The 15341-nt window shown below is 35.4% G+C and overlaps 1 protein-coding gene and 1 pseudogene across 5 annotated transcripts; both read right to left on the bottom strand.

Moving 5' to 3' along the window:
* Positions 1 to 1867: 1867 nt before the first annotated feature.
* LOC103941921 (myb-related protein 1-like) lies at positions 1868 to 5838 on the bottom strand. Of its 5 annotated transcripts, none has more exons than XM_048582570.1 (7): positions 5589 to 5838; positions 4106 to 4481; positions 3642 to 3718; positions 3482 to 3518; positions 3066 to 3246; positions 2418 to 2814; positions 1868 to 2331 (listed from the first exon to the last, which is right to left on the bottom strand). In XM_048582570.1, exons 2-7 carry the CDS (start codon positions 4410 to 4412, stop codon positions 2143 to 2145), a joined length of 1188 nt encoding a protein of 395 aa, XP_048438527.1. In that variant the 5' UTR covers positions 4413 to 4481; positions 5589 to 5838; the 3' UTR covers positions 1868 to 2142. The 5 variants fall into 5 exon arrangements, with proteins under 5 accessions (XP_048438527.1, XP_009350428.1, XP_048438525.1 ...); XM_009352153.3 differs by having other exon boundaries at positions 5600 to 5838; XM_048582568.1 differs by lacking the exon at positions 5589 to 5838 and adding an exon at positions 5393 to 5578.
* A 5327-nt stretch (positions 5839 to 11165) lies between these two features.
* LOC125476456 lies at positions 11166 to 13411 on the bottom strand (annotated as a pseudogene).
* Between the last annotated feature and the right edge of the window lie 1930 nt (positions 13412 to 15341).

Below are 15341 nucleotides of genomic sequence, written 5' to 3'. Positions count from 1 at the left end.
GTGAAGAAACAAGTCACCAATTTTGGAGATTTGCAAACCTAGACCACCATGCACACCACGAATTTGATCAGTTCCATAATACTCACGAGGATTGTGAAGTTGTTCCACGTCATTGGTTATGTGGGAATTGGCGTCGAAGTCCCACGTCATTGGTTATGTAGGAATTGGCGTCGAAGTCAAAGAGCCATTGTTATATAGACGGAGCAGCATGAGCAGTGGTAGACGCACAAGACGAAGGGGCAACCGCATAAGCTTGAATACGAGACCAAGGAACCCTATCTTCATATGACATGTTGAGGTAATTGAAGCAATCAATAGCCAAGTGACCATAAAGTTGACAAAGCTGACATTGAATACATCCAGATGAGGAGAAGGCCAGTGATGCTAGAGTAAACCCACTAGAACCAGGAGCAGGGTCGAGGATGCCATTGGAGGAAAAAGGGTGACCACGGGAGGGGGATGCAGAAAAAGAAGAAGATTGAGAAAAAATTGAGTCACCATTATAGTTATGGGAATAGCCACCTCCACGAGAATAGCCCCCACCGCGACCACTACAAAGCGAACTACTGCAGCCGCGGGAGGCACCACGCACAACATCAAAAGCAGAGGTGCCGACATAAAAAGGAAGAGAGCTAACGTTGTGACGTTGTTATGCACTCAAGAGTAAAGCTTCCAGGGCATTGTAGGTGATGAGAGTATCACGAGCTTGTGAGGAAGCAACCGTGGTCTCATACCAAGGACCTACCTTGCTCATAATAATGGCAACTAAATCAGATTCAGAAACGGGGGCCCTAGAGAGAGCAAGATTGTCGGCAATCACATTAACTTTGTCGAGATAATCAGCAATAGAGAGATCACCACGAGAGGTATTCATTAATTAAGTACGCATTTGAATAATACGATTCTGAGATGTAGAAGCATATCGTTCTTGAAGAGACGACAAGCAAAGGCCGAATCAATTTTGTTGACGATTGTAGAAAGACCTTTGGGAGGAAGAGAACTAGTAATCCAAGAGAGAAACATCTGATCATTTTGTATCAATTCACCATACAATGGATTGACTTTGTCGGTGATTTTACAGTTGGCATCAAGAAGAAACGCAGCAGGGCAGGGAGATTCGCCAGCAACATAGTATAACAAATTACGGCTATGCAGCAAGGGAAGAAACTAGGCACGCTATAGGGGGTAGTTGTTGCGGTTAAGCTTGATCGTGAGAAAGTTCGTGACAGAAGGAGCAATAACAGAGGAAGAAGATGCCATAGCTGTAGAAAGAAAAAAAAAATTAATTTGAACCTTTGTCGTTAGATGCTGGCTCTTGATACCACGAAAGACAATAGAATATAGTTTGTGATCTCAACTCAATAATAAGCGAGGCATTGAGCATTAATATTTATAGGAATAATACAAAGCAATGCATGTGGAAGAGGAATACAGAAACATAATATACAATCAGAACTAGACTACAACTAGGAGTAGAACTTTGACTTGGATTAATCTTCAGTATTAGGCGTGTCCATATTGGAGTGTGATTGTTCTGCAACAATTGGAATCAGACTTGGTTTATCAAATCTAATTTAAACTATGAGTATGAGAAGAATAAGAACTCTGTGTGTAGGGGACCCTATCATCTGTAGCCAACATGCACAATACTTTTTTTTGTTTTTGTTAATTAAATTTGGAAGTTTTTGTGATTTGCTACCCACCTATTGGAGGTGGGGTGCCTAGTACTCTTTAGAATGAAAAGAAGTAAATTAAATTCGCGGGGCTCATAAATTTTTGACTCTTTCTTTCATGCATGAAAAACCTTGTTACCATAATACCATTGAGGGTTTAAGGAATGAAAACCGAAAGCACCACCAAAAAAAGAGAAAGGAAAACCCTAAGCTTCTAATGCTTTTAGATCAATAAGTATTTCACAAGATTTCTCGCTCGGAACATTTTTTTTTTTTTTGTTTTAATTTTATTTTCATCACATACCCAGGCATACGTTGAGAACTTTAGCCTCCTCAATGACAATGAAGCCTGGGCTGGCTACATGACATAAATTTGTATAGACTGGAAATTTGTTTGGAATACCTCTATATTCACTATTTGCACCTCACTGTATCTGTGGGGTCGACCAGACTAGGTCGACTACAAGGATTAAAGAGAAAGAGAAAGTTTAGTGCTAATTTCCTGTTTAACTCTTTGCCCAGTTCCATAAAGTTCTTCACCAACCATACGATGTCTGGAGATAATCTTCTTTTCCTCATAATTCTCAACACTTTGACTCAGACCCAACTCCAGTTGTGGCATCCACTCTTTGTACTTTGATATTTTTTCTTCATTTAACTGAAACGAAATTCAGGTAGTAATTAAGATGAATAAGAAATAACTTGTATATGTCAGTAGACTAATCTGCAGACTGTAAAGCATACCTCAAACCCAAATGGCGGCTCGAATTCAGTTTTGTAGCAACTGGAATTGGTGATAGAATTGTGTGAGTTTGATGGAAACTGCCTTGTGTTTCTGCTCTCTCCAAGGTTCCAGTTTGGTGGCCTTATATTGTGGGATTCCCTTATCAACCTCGGTGTGGTGTGCATATGATGCATTAGATGGTCAGATTGGGAGCCATTACAATCATCTGACCAACTGATTTTGGCAGCAGGTATTCTTTTGGCCCTCCATTGTTGTTGGTTAATCGTTTCAGATGGAGGCCACCTCTTGTCCTCCAGAAACCGGCTAGGGTTTATTGGTACAGTTTGCAAGATTTTACCCATAGAATTGTTGGAGTTGTTGCCATGTACAAGTTCTTGGTTTCGTAGAGAACATGACCTAATTATAACAACAATAGAAGCGTGATGTTAGTGCCTATGGCTAGATCAAAGAGAAGAATAGTTAACACTACAAGAATACATACATCACTACGATATGAGGTGGCTAAAGTCACTATCAATGCCTAATGATCGTTACCGGGCATGTTTATTATAAGTAGCTAACGGCTTTAGCTACCTCATTCTGTGCCAACAATGTCAGTGACAGTTGATGTTGATTTCTTGTAGTGTTAGTGTGTAATGTATATATACCTTGAGACAGCTTTAAAATCTGGCTGTGGTTGGCTCTGACAGTCGTGTGGATTTGTTGTTACAACAATGCCACCGTTGTCCATTCCAAAGTATACATTTCGACAAGGCTGGTTGATTGTTTGGTGCACCATGCAAGATATGTTATCCCTTCCGCGCTTGGATTCGTGTTTTTCAGATAATACTGCATAAAAAATAGGATTTGCATGGATGAATAAATTGTTTCACTTTCCTTTCCATGAACAATACTTATCACATATGAACATAATGACTTGGTATAAAGGACAATTTCCTGAAATTTTGTTTGATAATTTGGACAGTTATTTAAGATATTATTTTGAACATAAAAGTTGTTAAATAACATAATCTAGCTAATGTTATACCAAACAGCTCAAAGATGATATTAGATCAATCTTTACCTTGGCCATTCCCGTCAAGCTTCTTACTTCTATACATCTGACAATTGGAAAATGCATGATTGGGAGGAATTAGATTGGAAAAAAAGAGAAAATTAATTCCATCAGAATCTGATTTAATTATAAGGATACGATTATTTTGACAAAATAATTATTTCCGAACCTGCAAGTGACTCTTTACATGAGAAATGCTAAGTCCTCTCACATTCATTAGCTGAAGAATTAACTTGGGAGTTGCTCCTGCATCGATAAGAAAACAACAGAAACATTATTAATGTAAAGAGGACGTAATTAAAACAAGTAATAACAATACTTTAACTTGATCTTAATGTTCCCATATAGTACATGGTATTTATTTTTAAGTATTAAAAACGATTTCAAGTTTGAATCCCTCCTCTCGATGAAAATCTATCTGCTTATAAACCTTAATTACTATTGATCAAGAGCGCATATTTAGGGCAAGAAAGTACTGTTCATCTTGATGTAAAAGGATGTACATGTGTGTGTGTCTATATATATATATATATATATATATATATAGATATATATATGTGTGTGTGTGTGTGTGTGTGTGTGTGTGTGTGTGTGTATGTATGTATCTATCTATCTATCTAGCTAGAAACTTACTATCTTGGCCACCCAGTCGTTCAACAGCATGCACAAAAGAAAGATGGAGTTGAGGAGTCCACCGTAGACGAGGCATTTTTGATCTCACATATTGCCTTACTTTAACCCTCCGCCTTTCATTTCCCTCACTATCATTATATGCAGCATTATTCCCTTGGCCTCTTTCTTCACTGTCACTACTTGCTTCTTCATTCAAATCGAAGGATGAGCATTTCTGGGATGATCCCACTGATCCGTTTTCTACTTGTTCCTCGCTGATCTCGTTACTCTTCTCAGCTTCCTGATCACCAAATTCTAGCTCATCCATTATTGCTATCTAGCTGCTTAGTTCCCTAGAATGATTAGTTTCCTCTTTATCAGCTAGGTCCGTGCGTTGCTGAAAATTAACACCACCAACCAGGATTTAAATTACAGTGGATTTCACAAGAAAAGAAAAGGGAAACTATTGTTAATTGGTAGTTTAGCAGTATTTTTTTTCTGCCACAGTGAGATACAACTACTGATATATTCCCAACTCTTCTGGTTGTACTATATGTTGCCATCTTGCAAACTTATTTGGTAAGATGGGAATAGAGAGAATAACGTTTTTCAAGCATAACTTAAACAGCAACGTACCCTAAGTGGTGGACATGATTAAGAAAATAAAGATGGAAGTTATTAGTAATCATCAACATGTTGACATGAGTTCAGCTAATATCTGCCCATCTGGAATCAATTAACAAACAAGAAAGAAATTAAAGCTTTACCTCTTAATTATGTTCTAATATTTAATGAATCCGCCATTTCATAATATCCATACAAAAAACGGGGTTTTATTATGATTAATCCTTGGGAGATAGAGACTGAGAGAGATATTAAATACTAGCAGTAGATAGACAATCATATTTTACCGGAAAAGAATGTTTCTTGCAAATAATGATCCTATAGTATATATCTATCAAGTGAAAATAAGTTTATGACAATCAACTTGTGCGATTAATTAAAGGTTAGTTCTCAAAGAAAACATGCTGTTTGTCATCCTCATAAACTAAGGATCCAGAGACTATGATCGAAAAAAGAAGAAAAATAAGAGAATAATAGAGACAAATGAATCACGAATCGCAATCAAGTAATGTCTTCTTGAGTGACTATACCTGTCAATATATCAGTACTTTGAAAAATTTGGAATTGAAGAGAATTTAAAGGAGAAAGCAATCAAGTATACTAGGTTAGGTAAGGAGTACTTTGTAAATCAGTTTCTTTCCCCCAAAATATAAACACCATATTGATGGTGAGCGTAGTACTTGCCTCAATCCTTCTTCCAAGTACTCAAACATTTTCCTATAACCGAGATGCCGTGAGGGAAGGGATCGAAGGAGATGCAAAAGTGTTTCTTAGTTGCTTCTGAGAAGTTTTTGTTTGGTTCCAAAGAATCCAAACCATGGAATTAAAGTCATCCAAACGTAGATATTCCAAGACTTTCATGGCATAAGAAAGTTAATACCTAATACTCACATTATGGATACAGATCATGCCAGTGCTGCAACTTCCGTGGAATATTGTTGGAAATCATGTGAGCCCTCTTCTACCTTTTTCTTTTTTGCCTCTCGATCTCCTTTTTCCAGTTTTCACACTTGTGTCCTTTTAATATCCCTCTCTCTCCAAGCTGTGTGTTTGTGTGTGTGTGTCTTTCTCTCTCTAGCTCTCTCATACACACACAAAATGCTCGTGGTTATCTTAATTGTCTTGTACTTGACCCGGAGGAGACACCTCTCTAATCTATCGGTTTATAAATGAATCAAATTTTTGTTTTGTTCAGCAAGTTTCATCTAGGTTAATGGAATCAACTAATTATTGATTGTTTAAGAAAGAGTGGGACCTCTATATGTCATCACTCTCCATTTTCTTTCCCACCTAAAATTGGACTTTTTCCCAATATCAACAAGCACCTGTTTTCCTGTGTCGTTCGTCCCTAGGTTTTTCGATTTCCTTTCATTATTATTGAGTTGGTAAGGTTGGTCCATATAAACACTGGAATTTTGTGGGGGCCACATGCATGGTGAGTGAGAATTCTTGAGATTGAATATTGGTCAATTTTGGTGGGACTTCATGGGCCTAATTAATCAAAGCTAAAACAAATGGCAGGCATCGGTCAATACTCCTTCCTGCAACCTAATTTCCAATTGTCCAATTGATTTCACACTGGTTAATCAAAGAAAGTTGAGAGGCAATACAAAGAGTAACTCATCTCTGAATAAGCTTATGCAAAGTTTTTAATATGAAATCTATACTATCAACATGTCACATCTTGCGTGAGTTTGTTTAAGTCTAACACGAGAATAACACATATGAGGAGACATGGGAGCAAGTGAACTGTCGACTCAACACATGGATAACATGCCCAGATGCCATGAAAAAAAATTGAAATTCTAATATAAATCTAATTGACAATAGGAGAAGTAACCCAATTCTTTACAACACAACAAAATCCCTAAGTACCTCAACTTGAAATTAAACATTAATATATCGTACATATATGCATGCACATCTGCAGACAAACTAAATATACTTTTAACCAAAATGAATGAATATTCTAGAAGTTGAAAAAATGACAAATTGTACGTATATATTACTATAAAACTAAGAACATGAAAGAATTTATCACTGGTATGATGACTTCAAATTGTACGTATATATTACTATAAAACTAAGAACATGAAAGAATATATCACTGGTATGATGTATGTCTTTGCATTGGTAAAGAGAAATGAATCGCCTTAGGGGCATCATCTAGTCAAAACAATTTGGCATTACTTGAACGGAAGATAATGAAGCATAATTTCATGGATGCTGATATCAAGGGAAAGGGGGTTAATTAATTATCACCTACCTATTTGACTAATTGCACTTGCCCTTATAAGAAATATCTGTTAGTGGAAGAAGCTAGTCTCACTACTAACTCTGTTGACTAATTATATTACCCTATAGCTAAAAGCCATTTCTGTTGTCTTGTAGTAGAGGTTAAAAGTCACATTTGTCACTATTTCATGATACAAAATAATGCTTACAGCACGCTCCAATTGGCAAAAAAGCTAATTGTTTAAACAGATATGATGTAATTTTAATTTACAAACATCAATTTCATTTTCCCTACCATCCAAAGTAGTTTACTTTCCGAGGCGTGCAGATGGAAAGTTGGACTGTTGTGTGACAAAGAGGAATATCATCTCAAGGAATTGGTTAATTTGACTGTTTAACCAAACAGAATTTGGGTCAAGTTAGCTAATCAATCGATTAAAATGTATTTAATCGAATAAAACAAACCATTCAGTCATCTGTTTCTGTATTAACTTAATGGGATGGTCGTCCAGTCCGATTTTCAACACTAGGAAAAATAAATGGAGTTTTAACGAAAAACCCAATTCATTTTAACAAAAAATTATATTTTTATACTAAAAAGTTAATCATGATACTATTCACTTTACCTTTTATTTTGTCTTTATCGTTAAAACTCAAGGTTTTCAAGCTATTTTCAATAGTTTTCCTAAAAATAAAGAGAATTTTAACGAAACACTATTTCACTTTTAACGAAAAACCATATTTTAACTTTTTCCTGGTACTATTCACTACACCTTTATTTATCATTTTTCATTAAAACTAAAACTTTTTTTTAACTTTTCGTTAGTTTAAAAGCATGTGCTCTCTTGTCTTCACGTATGCATGGCATGGGAGTTGACCATTTCAATTTCTTTTAATCTTTAGAAAAGAATCTTTCAATTAATTTAATTTAATTTAATTTAATTTATCTACTATATTCCAACACAATAGAGACATGCAACGGACCTAGCTAATTAAGCTAGTATCACTGCAATTAAAAATAGCTAATGGGTCTTATTTTTAATTAAACCAGAAAGGAGAATCATGTCTGGCTATACTATTTTACGTTTTAGTGGGGGTTTAATATGGGAAAGATATCTTATCCGGATTCCTTCTACCAAATTCACTCAATTAATCAATTCGAACTTTTGAAATTTAATTCAACAGCTACAAACAGAGAGCTCATTTAAAAGTTATAATAATTTTAACTATTATAATAATTTTAACCATTGAATTAAATTTCAAGAATATGAATTAAGTGATTAGATGAATTTGGTTGAAGGGATCTGAAGTTTTCCTTTAATATTTTTTAATGCATGCCCGGTGATTAATTAGATTGTTTCTTATGATTGTTTGAAGATCGATATCTCGTTTCAAAACTTTATTTATGGATATGGGAATGGACCATTGACTGGAGAATAAGTGAAAACTGGCTGACCAAAATAATACTGTTTTCATGCAAGTGCCTTTTTCTCACCGTTTCCATTAATTTAAGAGGAATTTCTACGTAACTTTGTTCAACGACGTGCAAATTAAAGAAACCATTTTTCTCATACATGTGGTTGGACCCACATGTGGCATTCCATTAATTGATTAGCTATGTGTTCACACAAATTTGATGCAACTTTGTCTGGTGATTGGATAGTCAGAATATAATTACTGTAGTCTAAATAAATAAAGTTTTGAAGGTGATCGATGTCATGCGGTGCATCAAATCACTTGTATACTTATGAGAAATGATTTATGCAAGTTTTTTATTTTTATTTTTTATATTTCTGTTTATTTATATACCTTGATTTTTATATTTGATTTATTCAATTTAATAGTTAGAAATAAACTCTATTTTATTTATTATACTAGATATGTCTTAAATCATAAACTTGTTGTACATTCATATATTATAACATATAAATTAATAACAACATGTGAAGACGTTACAAACATAACCAAAATCTTATGAAAGGGCCACATACTACAAGCTAAAAGGACATACATCTTGCCCTAAATGGCATCATATATGCAATGTGAAAACAAGTCCTATTTCTAAAGCCATTTATTACTACAGTTTCATAGTATTCATCTTCACTTGTAAATAAGAATAAATTTTTCAGTGCCAAGACAATCTGGTACACCAAGTGTCATAATACAAGTGGTCAGAATTTTTTTGCAAGCATTCAACCACTTATATTATGACACTTTGTGTACTGAGCTGTGTTTCCGACATATTAAAAAATCTCTTATGAGAAGGAAGTCCTAGATTTCAATTTCGAGTATAATGATTTAATTTTGCAACCAATTATTGCCTCATACCCTTAGTGTAAATATATCTTTATATAAAATAAAAAATTCGGATGCCTGTATATTTCTCGTTTAATTGTTGGAAGGCCGTTTGTAAAGGCTGGTATTGAGCAATAATATCTGATTCCGAGTTAATTCTTGTAATACATGATGACATATGACAGCCTTAATGTAGCTGACCACCTGACATGCAGCTTCATCAACTTCATAAATCGGATAAAAATTCGGATCCCGTTTCTCTGCTCTTCTAGTTCTCATACATTTATTTCTCTTTCTATTTTGTATGATCACGGTTAAATTATGTTAATATTTTATATTGATTTTTTTATAAAGATAATAAGACAAAAAGTAATATTGATATAAAATGTTGACATTATTTAACAAATAAGAAGGGATGGGAATGTATGGAACTGTAGACAAGGCAGGTCCTAAAAATTCTATCAAGATGGTGCCTTTCTTGTCGTTGTACGTAGATATATCAAAGTTCAATGGACTGGGATTTGGATCCTCTCCAGAGCTCAAGGAGAGGATCCTTCTGACCAACATACGTGAACCGTTGGATTTTTATCTAACGGTTATAATTATTATAATTTTAAAGAAATCCTTCAGTTTATAACCGTTAGATAAAAATCCAACGATCCACATATATTGGTCAGGAAGATCCTCTCTTTGGGCTTAGGATAGGATCCAAATCCAATGGACTGATATGAAGAATCTAACTGTGTAGATCTATTAAGTGTTGGCACAAGAACCGCTGCCAACATGGGTCATGATCAGAGAGTGAGAGAGAGAGAGAGAGGTGACATTCTGACAGACATGTGGGAAACAACTTTGTGTTTCTCTTCGGTTTTCTTTTTCTTCCTTTCTAATTTACCACTATTTATATCTGAAAATTCTTAATTGGATAATTGTCAATAGTCCAGACTGTGGAAGATTGTCACAACAGCCCCCCACTTGTGAAATTTTTATAGGCTTTCTTTGCTCTTTGTTTCTTGTTTCTTAATGAATAATCATTGGCTCTGCGAAGAGAACCAAAGGAAACCATCATACGTATTACGTAGTGAGATTACTAACAACCACGTACTAAATACTCTGAATTATGACAGATACTGCTTCTCTAACATCAGAAGAATTATTGTGTGTAACTTAGAAATATCCAATTTGTATTTCTTCCACCGTGATAGATCACGTAATAAAATATATACGAATAAGAGATATATAAACAGTTGCATGTTAAAATCAGCTCTATCCAAATGTAAAGTCATCCTCTCTTTTCACTTTCCTCACATGGCTGTTGGCAAAGATACTCTCCTATCCGAAGTAATATCCTCTTTATGTCACTTGAGGAGAGGACAGGAGAATTTACCTCAAAATAGGAGAAATTGTGTCTTCTAACTAAGACAGTATCCTAATGACACCATCATTATTACATGACATTATTTAGTGACACCACTATCCAATAATTGCATACCAATGGTCCAAAAACTTAGAAGGAGATAAATTATCTTCGAAATATATAGCATTAAGGGGACACTGTAAGGTAGTGGTGCTACTATGATGTTTTCTTAGACTAGTTACACAGTGAATTGATTGCCTATGATCAACTCTTTCGCCTAATTATATATAGACACAAGCAAACATTACAATTTGATTGCCTATGATCAACTCTTTCGCCTAATTTTATATAGACACAAGCAAACATCACAATTTGATTGCCCATATCAACTCTTTCTCCTATGAGAAACACAAAGAAATTTACTTGATGATTAGCATTTTATAAACTTTGGGACTTCGATTGTCTAGTTCAGCTTCTGGGCACTGATTAGAGAAGCCATGAAAAAAGGGAAATTAGTACGAGGGGCCAATTAAAAGGGAAGACGAAAGAAAAATATTAATGAAATACAAGTAGAAGTAATTCATATATTATTGCAAGGCTAATTAACAATGTATCTTATCTTGAAAACAAGAATCAACAAAATTATTGCAAGCCAAGATTGAGATTGAAAGAAAAAAAAAATGTGAAGCTGGCTATTATCGATAAAAGATCAATTACCGAAAGGATTTGTAGGATTCGGATTTATAGGATTTACGGTCTTTCGATTAGCCTTCACCACCAAGCCACTGTCATGGCAGTTGCCTAGCGGTGTTCCGCCTATCTCCTCCGAGCTCCTCCCTTTTTTCTGAGCCAAGACACTAATGATCATGATATATCCGGTGGAAAAAACACTCTTCAACGTCTAATGGCGGGACCCTTGTACAGCCCTCTGCGGACAACAAAGTTCTCAGAAGGTTGAAGCTCTTCCAGCCAAGCTACAAACAATTAGTTCTAGAAAGCAAAAGTGTGTGCGTGCGCGTAAGCAATGTGTGAGTACAAAGAACAGAAGATACTTGGAAGATCTCTATTGGGGGCTTCTGGAAATAAGATAAGTGTCGCCCACCTTCTGAAGAGTAAGGAGGTGAAAGAATGTCAAGGAGAGTGCAGGGAGTACGTTATGGCTTTGAAACAATGAATGTTGCCACCGCTATTTGGAATAAAGAACTGTCGTGCCTCAAGGTGCGCTCATTTGACAAACTCGTACAATCTTTGCAGGTCTTGCTGTAAATTTCGTCAAATGTTTTACAATTATACGACTGATTTCAATAATATTAGACTGACATATAGACAAGAGATATATTTCAGCCAGCAATAAAGCTGTAGGCCATTTATACTTGTTAAGTAAAGGATATTGAAGCAAAGATTCACTTCAAAATTTTGACAGTTTAATGCATTAAATTATAGATCATTAGTTGATCGATTATCCCATAATTAAAAAAGTTTATTGACAAATGGAAGGAGGATGATGTCCTGTTTACGAATGAAATTTAAACTGGAGAGAAATAAATCAGCAAAAACATTGAAAAAAAAAAAGAAAAAAAAAAAGAAAAGAAGAAGAAGTCGAGGTTCAATTCACTTGAGAAGCTAGTCGCCAGAAAGAAGCGACGAGGAAGCGAAGCTGTACATTCATGACAATAATTAATATTAATGAAGCAAGCCTTACACTATGTTTAGATGAGGGAAATAAACTTAGAATTTAGATAAAAGTCAAAATTTATAAATTGGCATATACCAAATGCTAATTTGCAGACCAAATGCTTCACACCTTCAAAAGTTCTTGCTGGATAAATATCAACAATCTGTGACAAACTTATATATGCTAATAATGAATACGAATAAATATTTTACAGAATATAAACATAATGCTATGCTAATAATGAATGCGAATAAATATTTTACAGAATATAAACAGAATGCAATAATAATTAAGCAGATAAACAGAAGATCGAGGCTTGTGTACCGTAATGTCCTTGAAACAAAAATTTTGGCCCTACTATGTTTTTCTGTGTTATTCTCTAAGGTCATCACTTCAATCACTTTTTATAAGGGGATAAAACCTTATAAAGTGAGGAAACCTTCTAATTATGACCAATGTGGGACAAATAAATTTCTACTCAAATTTTCCAACGGTTCTATCATCCATGTACGCTAAAACAAACATAGCGATGAAGCTATCGAAATCACAAAACGACCATTCCAAGATACAGGGCTCGACTATCAGTAGTGACTTGTGAATTAATCTTCTTACAATTTCTTACATGACAGTCATGCATTAAGGTCCCGATGCATGGACATCCTATAATTTCAAGGGCTTCCCGTGTGTCTTTATTTCTAGGAATTTTCCTTGACGATGAAAAATGATTGGAATTTTCCCCCGCTATGATCTGTTGGAAACTTGAAATAAAAAGAAATTCCGAATAAAGAAAGCATGTACCCTTTTGCGGATGTAAGTTCCAATCACCGGTTTGAGTGGACTGCACAAAGGTAGATAGACCAGCACACCTTGAGATGGATCAGAACAGTCAGGTAAATCAAGCCAATCATATGATTTCGCGTCTAATACACCGTAAAGAAGCTTGCTCAAGACAGTTAAACCAATAGACATACACTAAGCAAGGTACCAATCCAAGTTCATGATCACCAAAATGTGTAAAGACCAAAAACATGTAGCAACCCTCCAACCATGCACGAACTTTCGCTAGAGCTTCTTCCGATATTGGACCATCACTAGAAAAGGAAGCCTTGCAAGCATTATACCAGTTCTGAACCACAGGCATGGCGTCAAGAATCGGGTTTTTTAACCAATTTGATCAATCAGAGTGTGCAGTATATATGAATGCGAATCAGATCGAACTCCTAAAAACTAATCGGGTTTTTCTGTTTTTCTCTTTCTACAAGATAGCATCGAAAAGTAGCTTCCTTTCTCGGCGACAATTCCAGAATCCAGCTCTGCGCGAACCCAAGGGACAGCAATACATATGCATGGTAGTTTCCCCTCTAAATTTAGCTTTTGCTTCAGTACTTAAACCTATTAACACAGCATAAGCTTCATGTTTGAGAACAATTCAGAAATAAATAAAAATAACAGAAAAAACAGAACTTGAAATTCTAATACTTTATTAACCACAAATACTTGCTATACAGAATGAAATACAAAAATAAATACAGGAATTAAAATAGCACTAATTTGATTAACCACAGGTAGAGGCTAGCGCAAAAGTTATGTCCTTTGAACAGTATTTCCGTCCTACTCTTATGCTTGTGGTTCTACAACGTTTGCTCGACCAAGATACAACTACCTAATTCTACAACCCGCACTGGATTATAGAATTCTAGCAAATTTGGTTTGTGTGTTTGCTCTCTGGAAAGTTTGTACGGAAGTGAAAGAGGAAGAAAGATCAGATTACTTGGAAATTGTGATTGCAGATATATAGGTTGTTTCTGATATAAAACTTATGATTGCATTTTTTAATCAATAAGATTACAACTGATGGTTATATATACAATCAAATAAACCTATGAAAAATGACAGCTCACCTAACTAATTACACCACAAGATAAAACTAATTATATTTTAAGTTTTATCTTTTACAATATGAGCTTTAATATCACCCCCCCCCCCCAACCCCCTAAAACTAAACTAAGGATGTTGAAGGGCTAGTTTGTGCCTAAGAAGCTGAAATCGAGCTTTGGACAAAGATTTTGTGCAGATATCAGCAATTTGGTCCTATGTGTAGATGAAGTGGACTGAAATTGCTTTGGATAAAACCTTCTCCCGGATATAATGATAATCAATTTCAACATGCTTGGTTCGAGCATGAAAGACAGGATTCTTAGCTAACTGAATTGTTAAGATGTTGTCACACCAGAGCTTAGGAGAGGAAGGAAGTTGCAGACCAATGTCAACTAAGAGCTTGCAAATCCATGTAATCTCAATAGCATAATTTGCCAGAGACCTATACTCAACTTCAGTTAAAGATCGAGCCACAGTGAGTTGTTTCTTAGCACTCTAACTAATTAGAGAATTGCCTAGAAAGATGCAAAAACCACCGGTGGATCTTCTGTCTAAGTGGCAGCCTGCCCAATCAGCATAAGAGAATGCATTGATGCTGAGAGATGTTGCAGTTTTAGGAAACCATAGACCAAGTTCAAGAGTACCTTTCAAGTACCTAAGAATTCTCTTTGCAGCTTAGAGATGTGATTCTCTTGGTTGATGCATAAACTGGCACACCAAGTTGACTGCAAATGAAAGGTCAGGCCTAAACCAAGTGATGTACTGCAATCCACCAACAAGTGATTGATATTCACTAGGGTCTGATAATAATGGAGAGTCATGATCCATTTTGGCTTTTTGAAGCATATCCAAGATATATTTGGTCTGAGAGATAAAAATGCCAGAGGATGACATTTTGACTTCAATGCCAAGAAAATAGTGAAATGGTCCCAAATCTTTGATAGGAAACAACTAACTAAGTTGAGAGATTGTAGCTTTACAAGCTTGAGGATCAGGACCTGTAACTAGTATATCATCAACATATACTAGAATGAACACCAAGGTAGGATCTTTTTTAACAAAGAGGGAATGATCATTTTGTGAACCATGAAACCCAAGTGAAGAAATAGCAGTATGAAGCTTGTCATACCAGGCTCGAGGGGCTTGTTTGAGTCCATACAATGATTTCTGCAGTTGACAAACATAACTTGGCT

Source organism: the organism of the source record quoted next, unplaced genomic scaffold (genome assembly GCF_019419815.1).
Source record: "Pyrus x bretschneideri cultivar Hongxiangsu unplaced genomic scaffold, Pyrus_bretschneideri_v1 Contig19, whole genome shotgun sequence".
NCBI classification, from domain to species: domain Eukaryota; kingdom Viridiplantae; phylum Streptophyta; class Magnoliopsida; order Rosales; family Rosaceae; genus Pyrus; species Pyrus x bretschneideri.
Note: the sequence above shows the minus strand (reverse complement) of the source record. Positions and strands in the feature narration are given on the sequence as shown.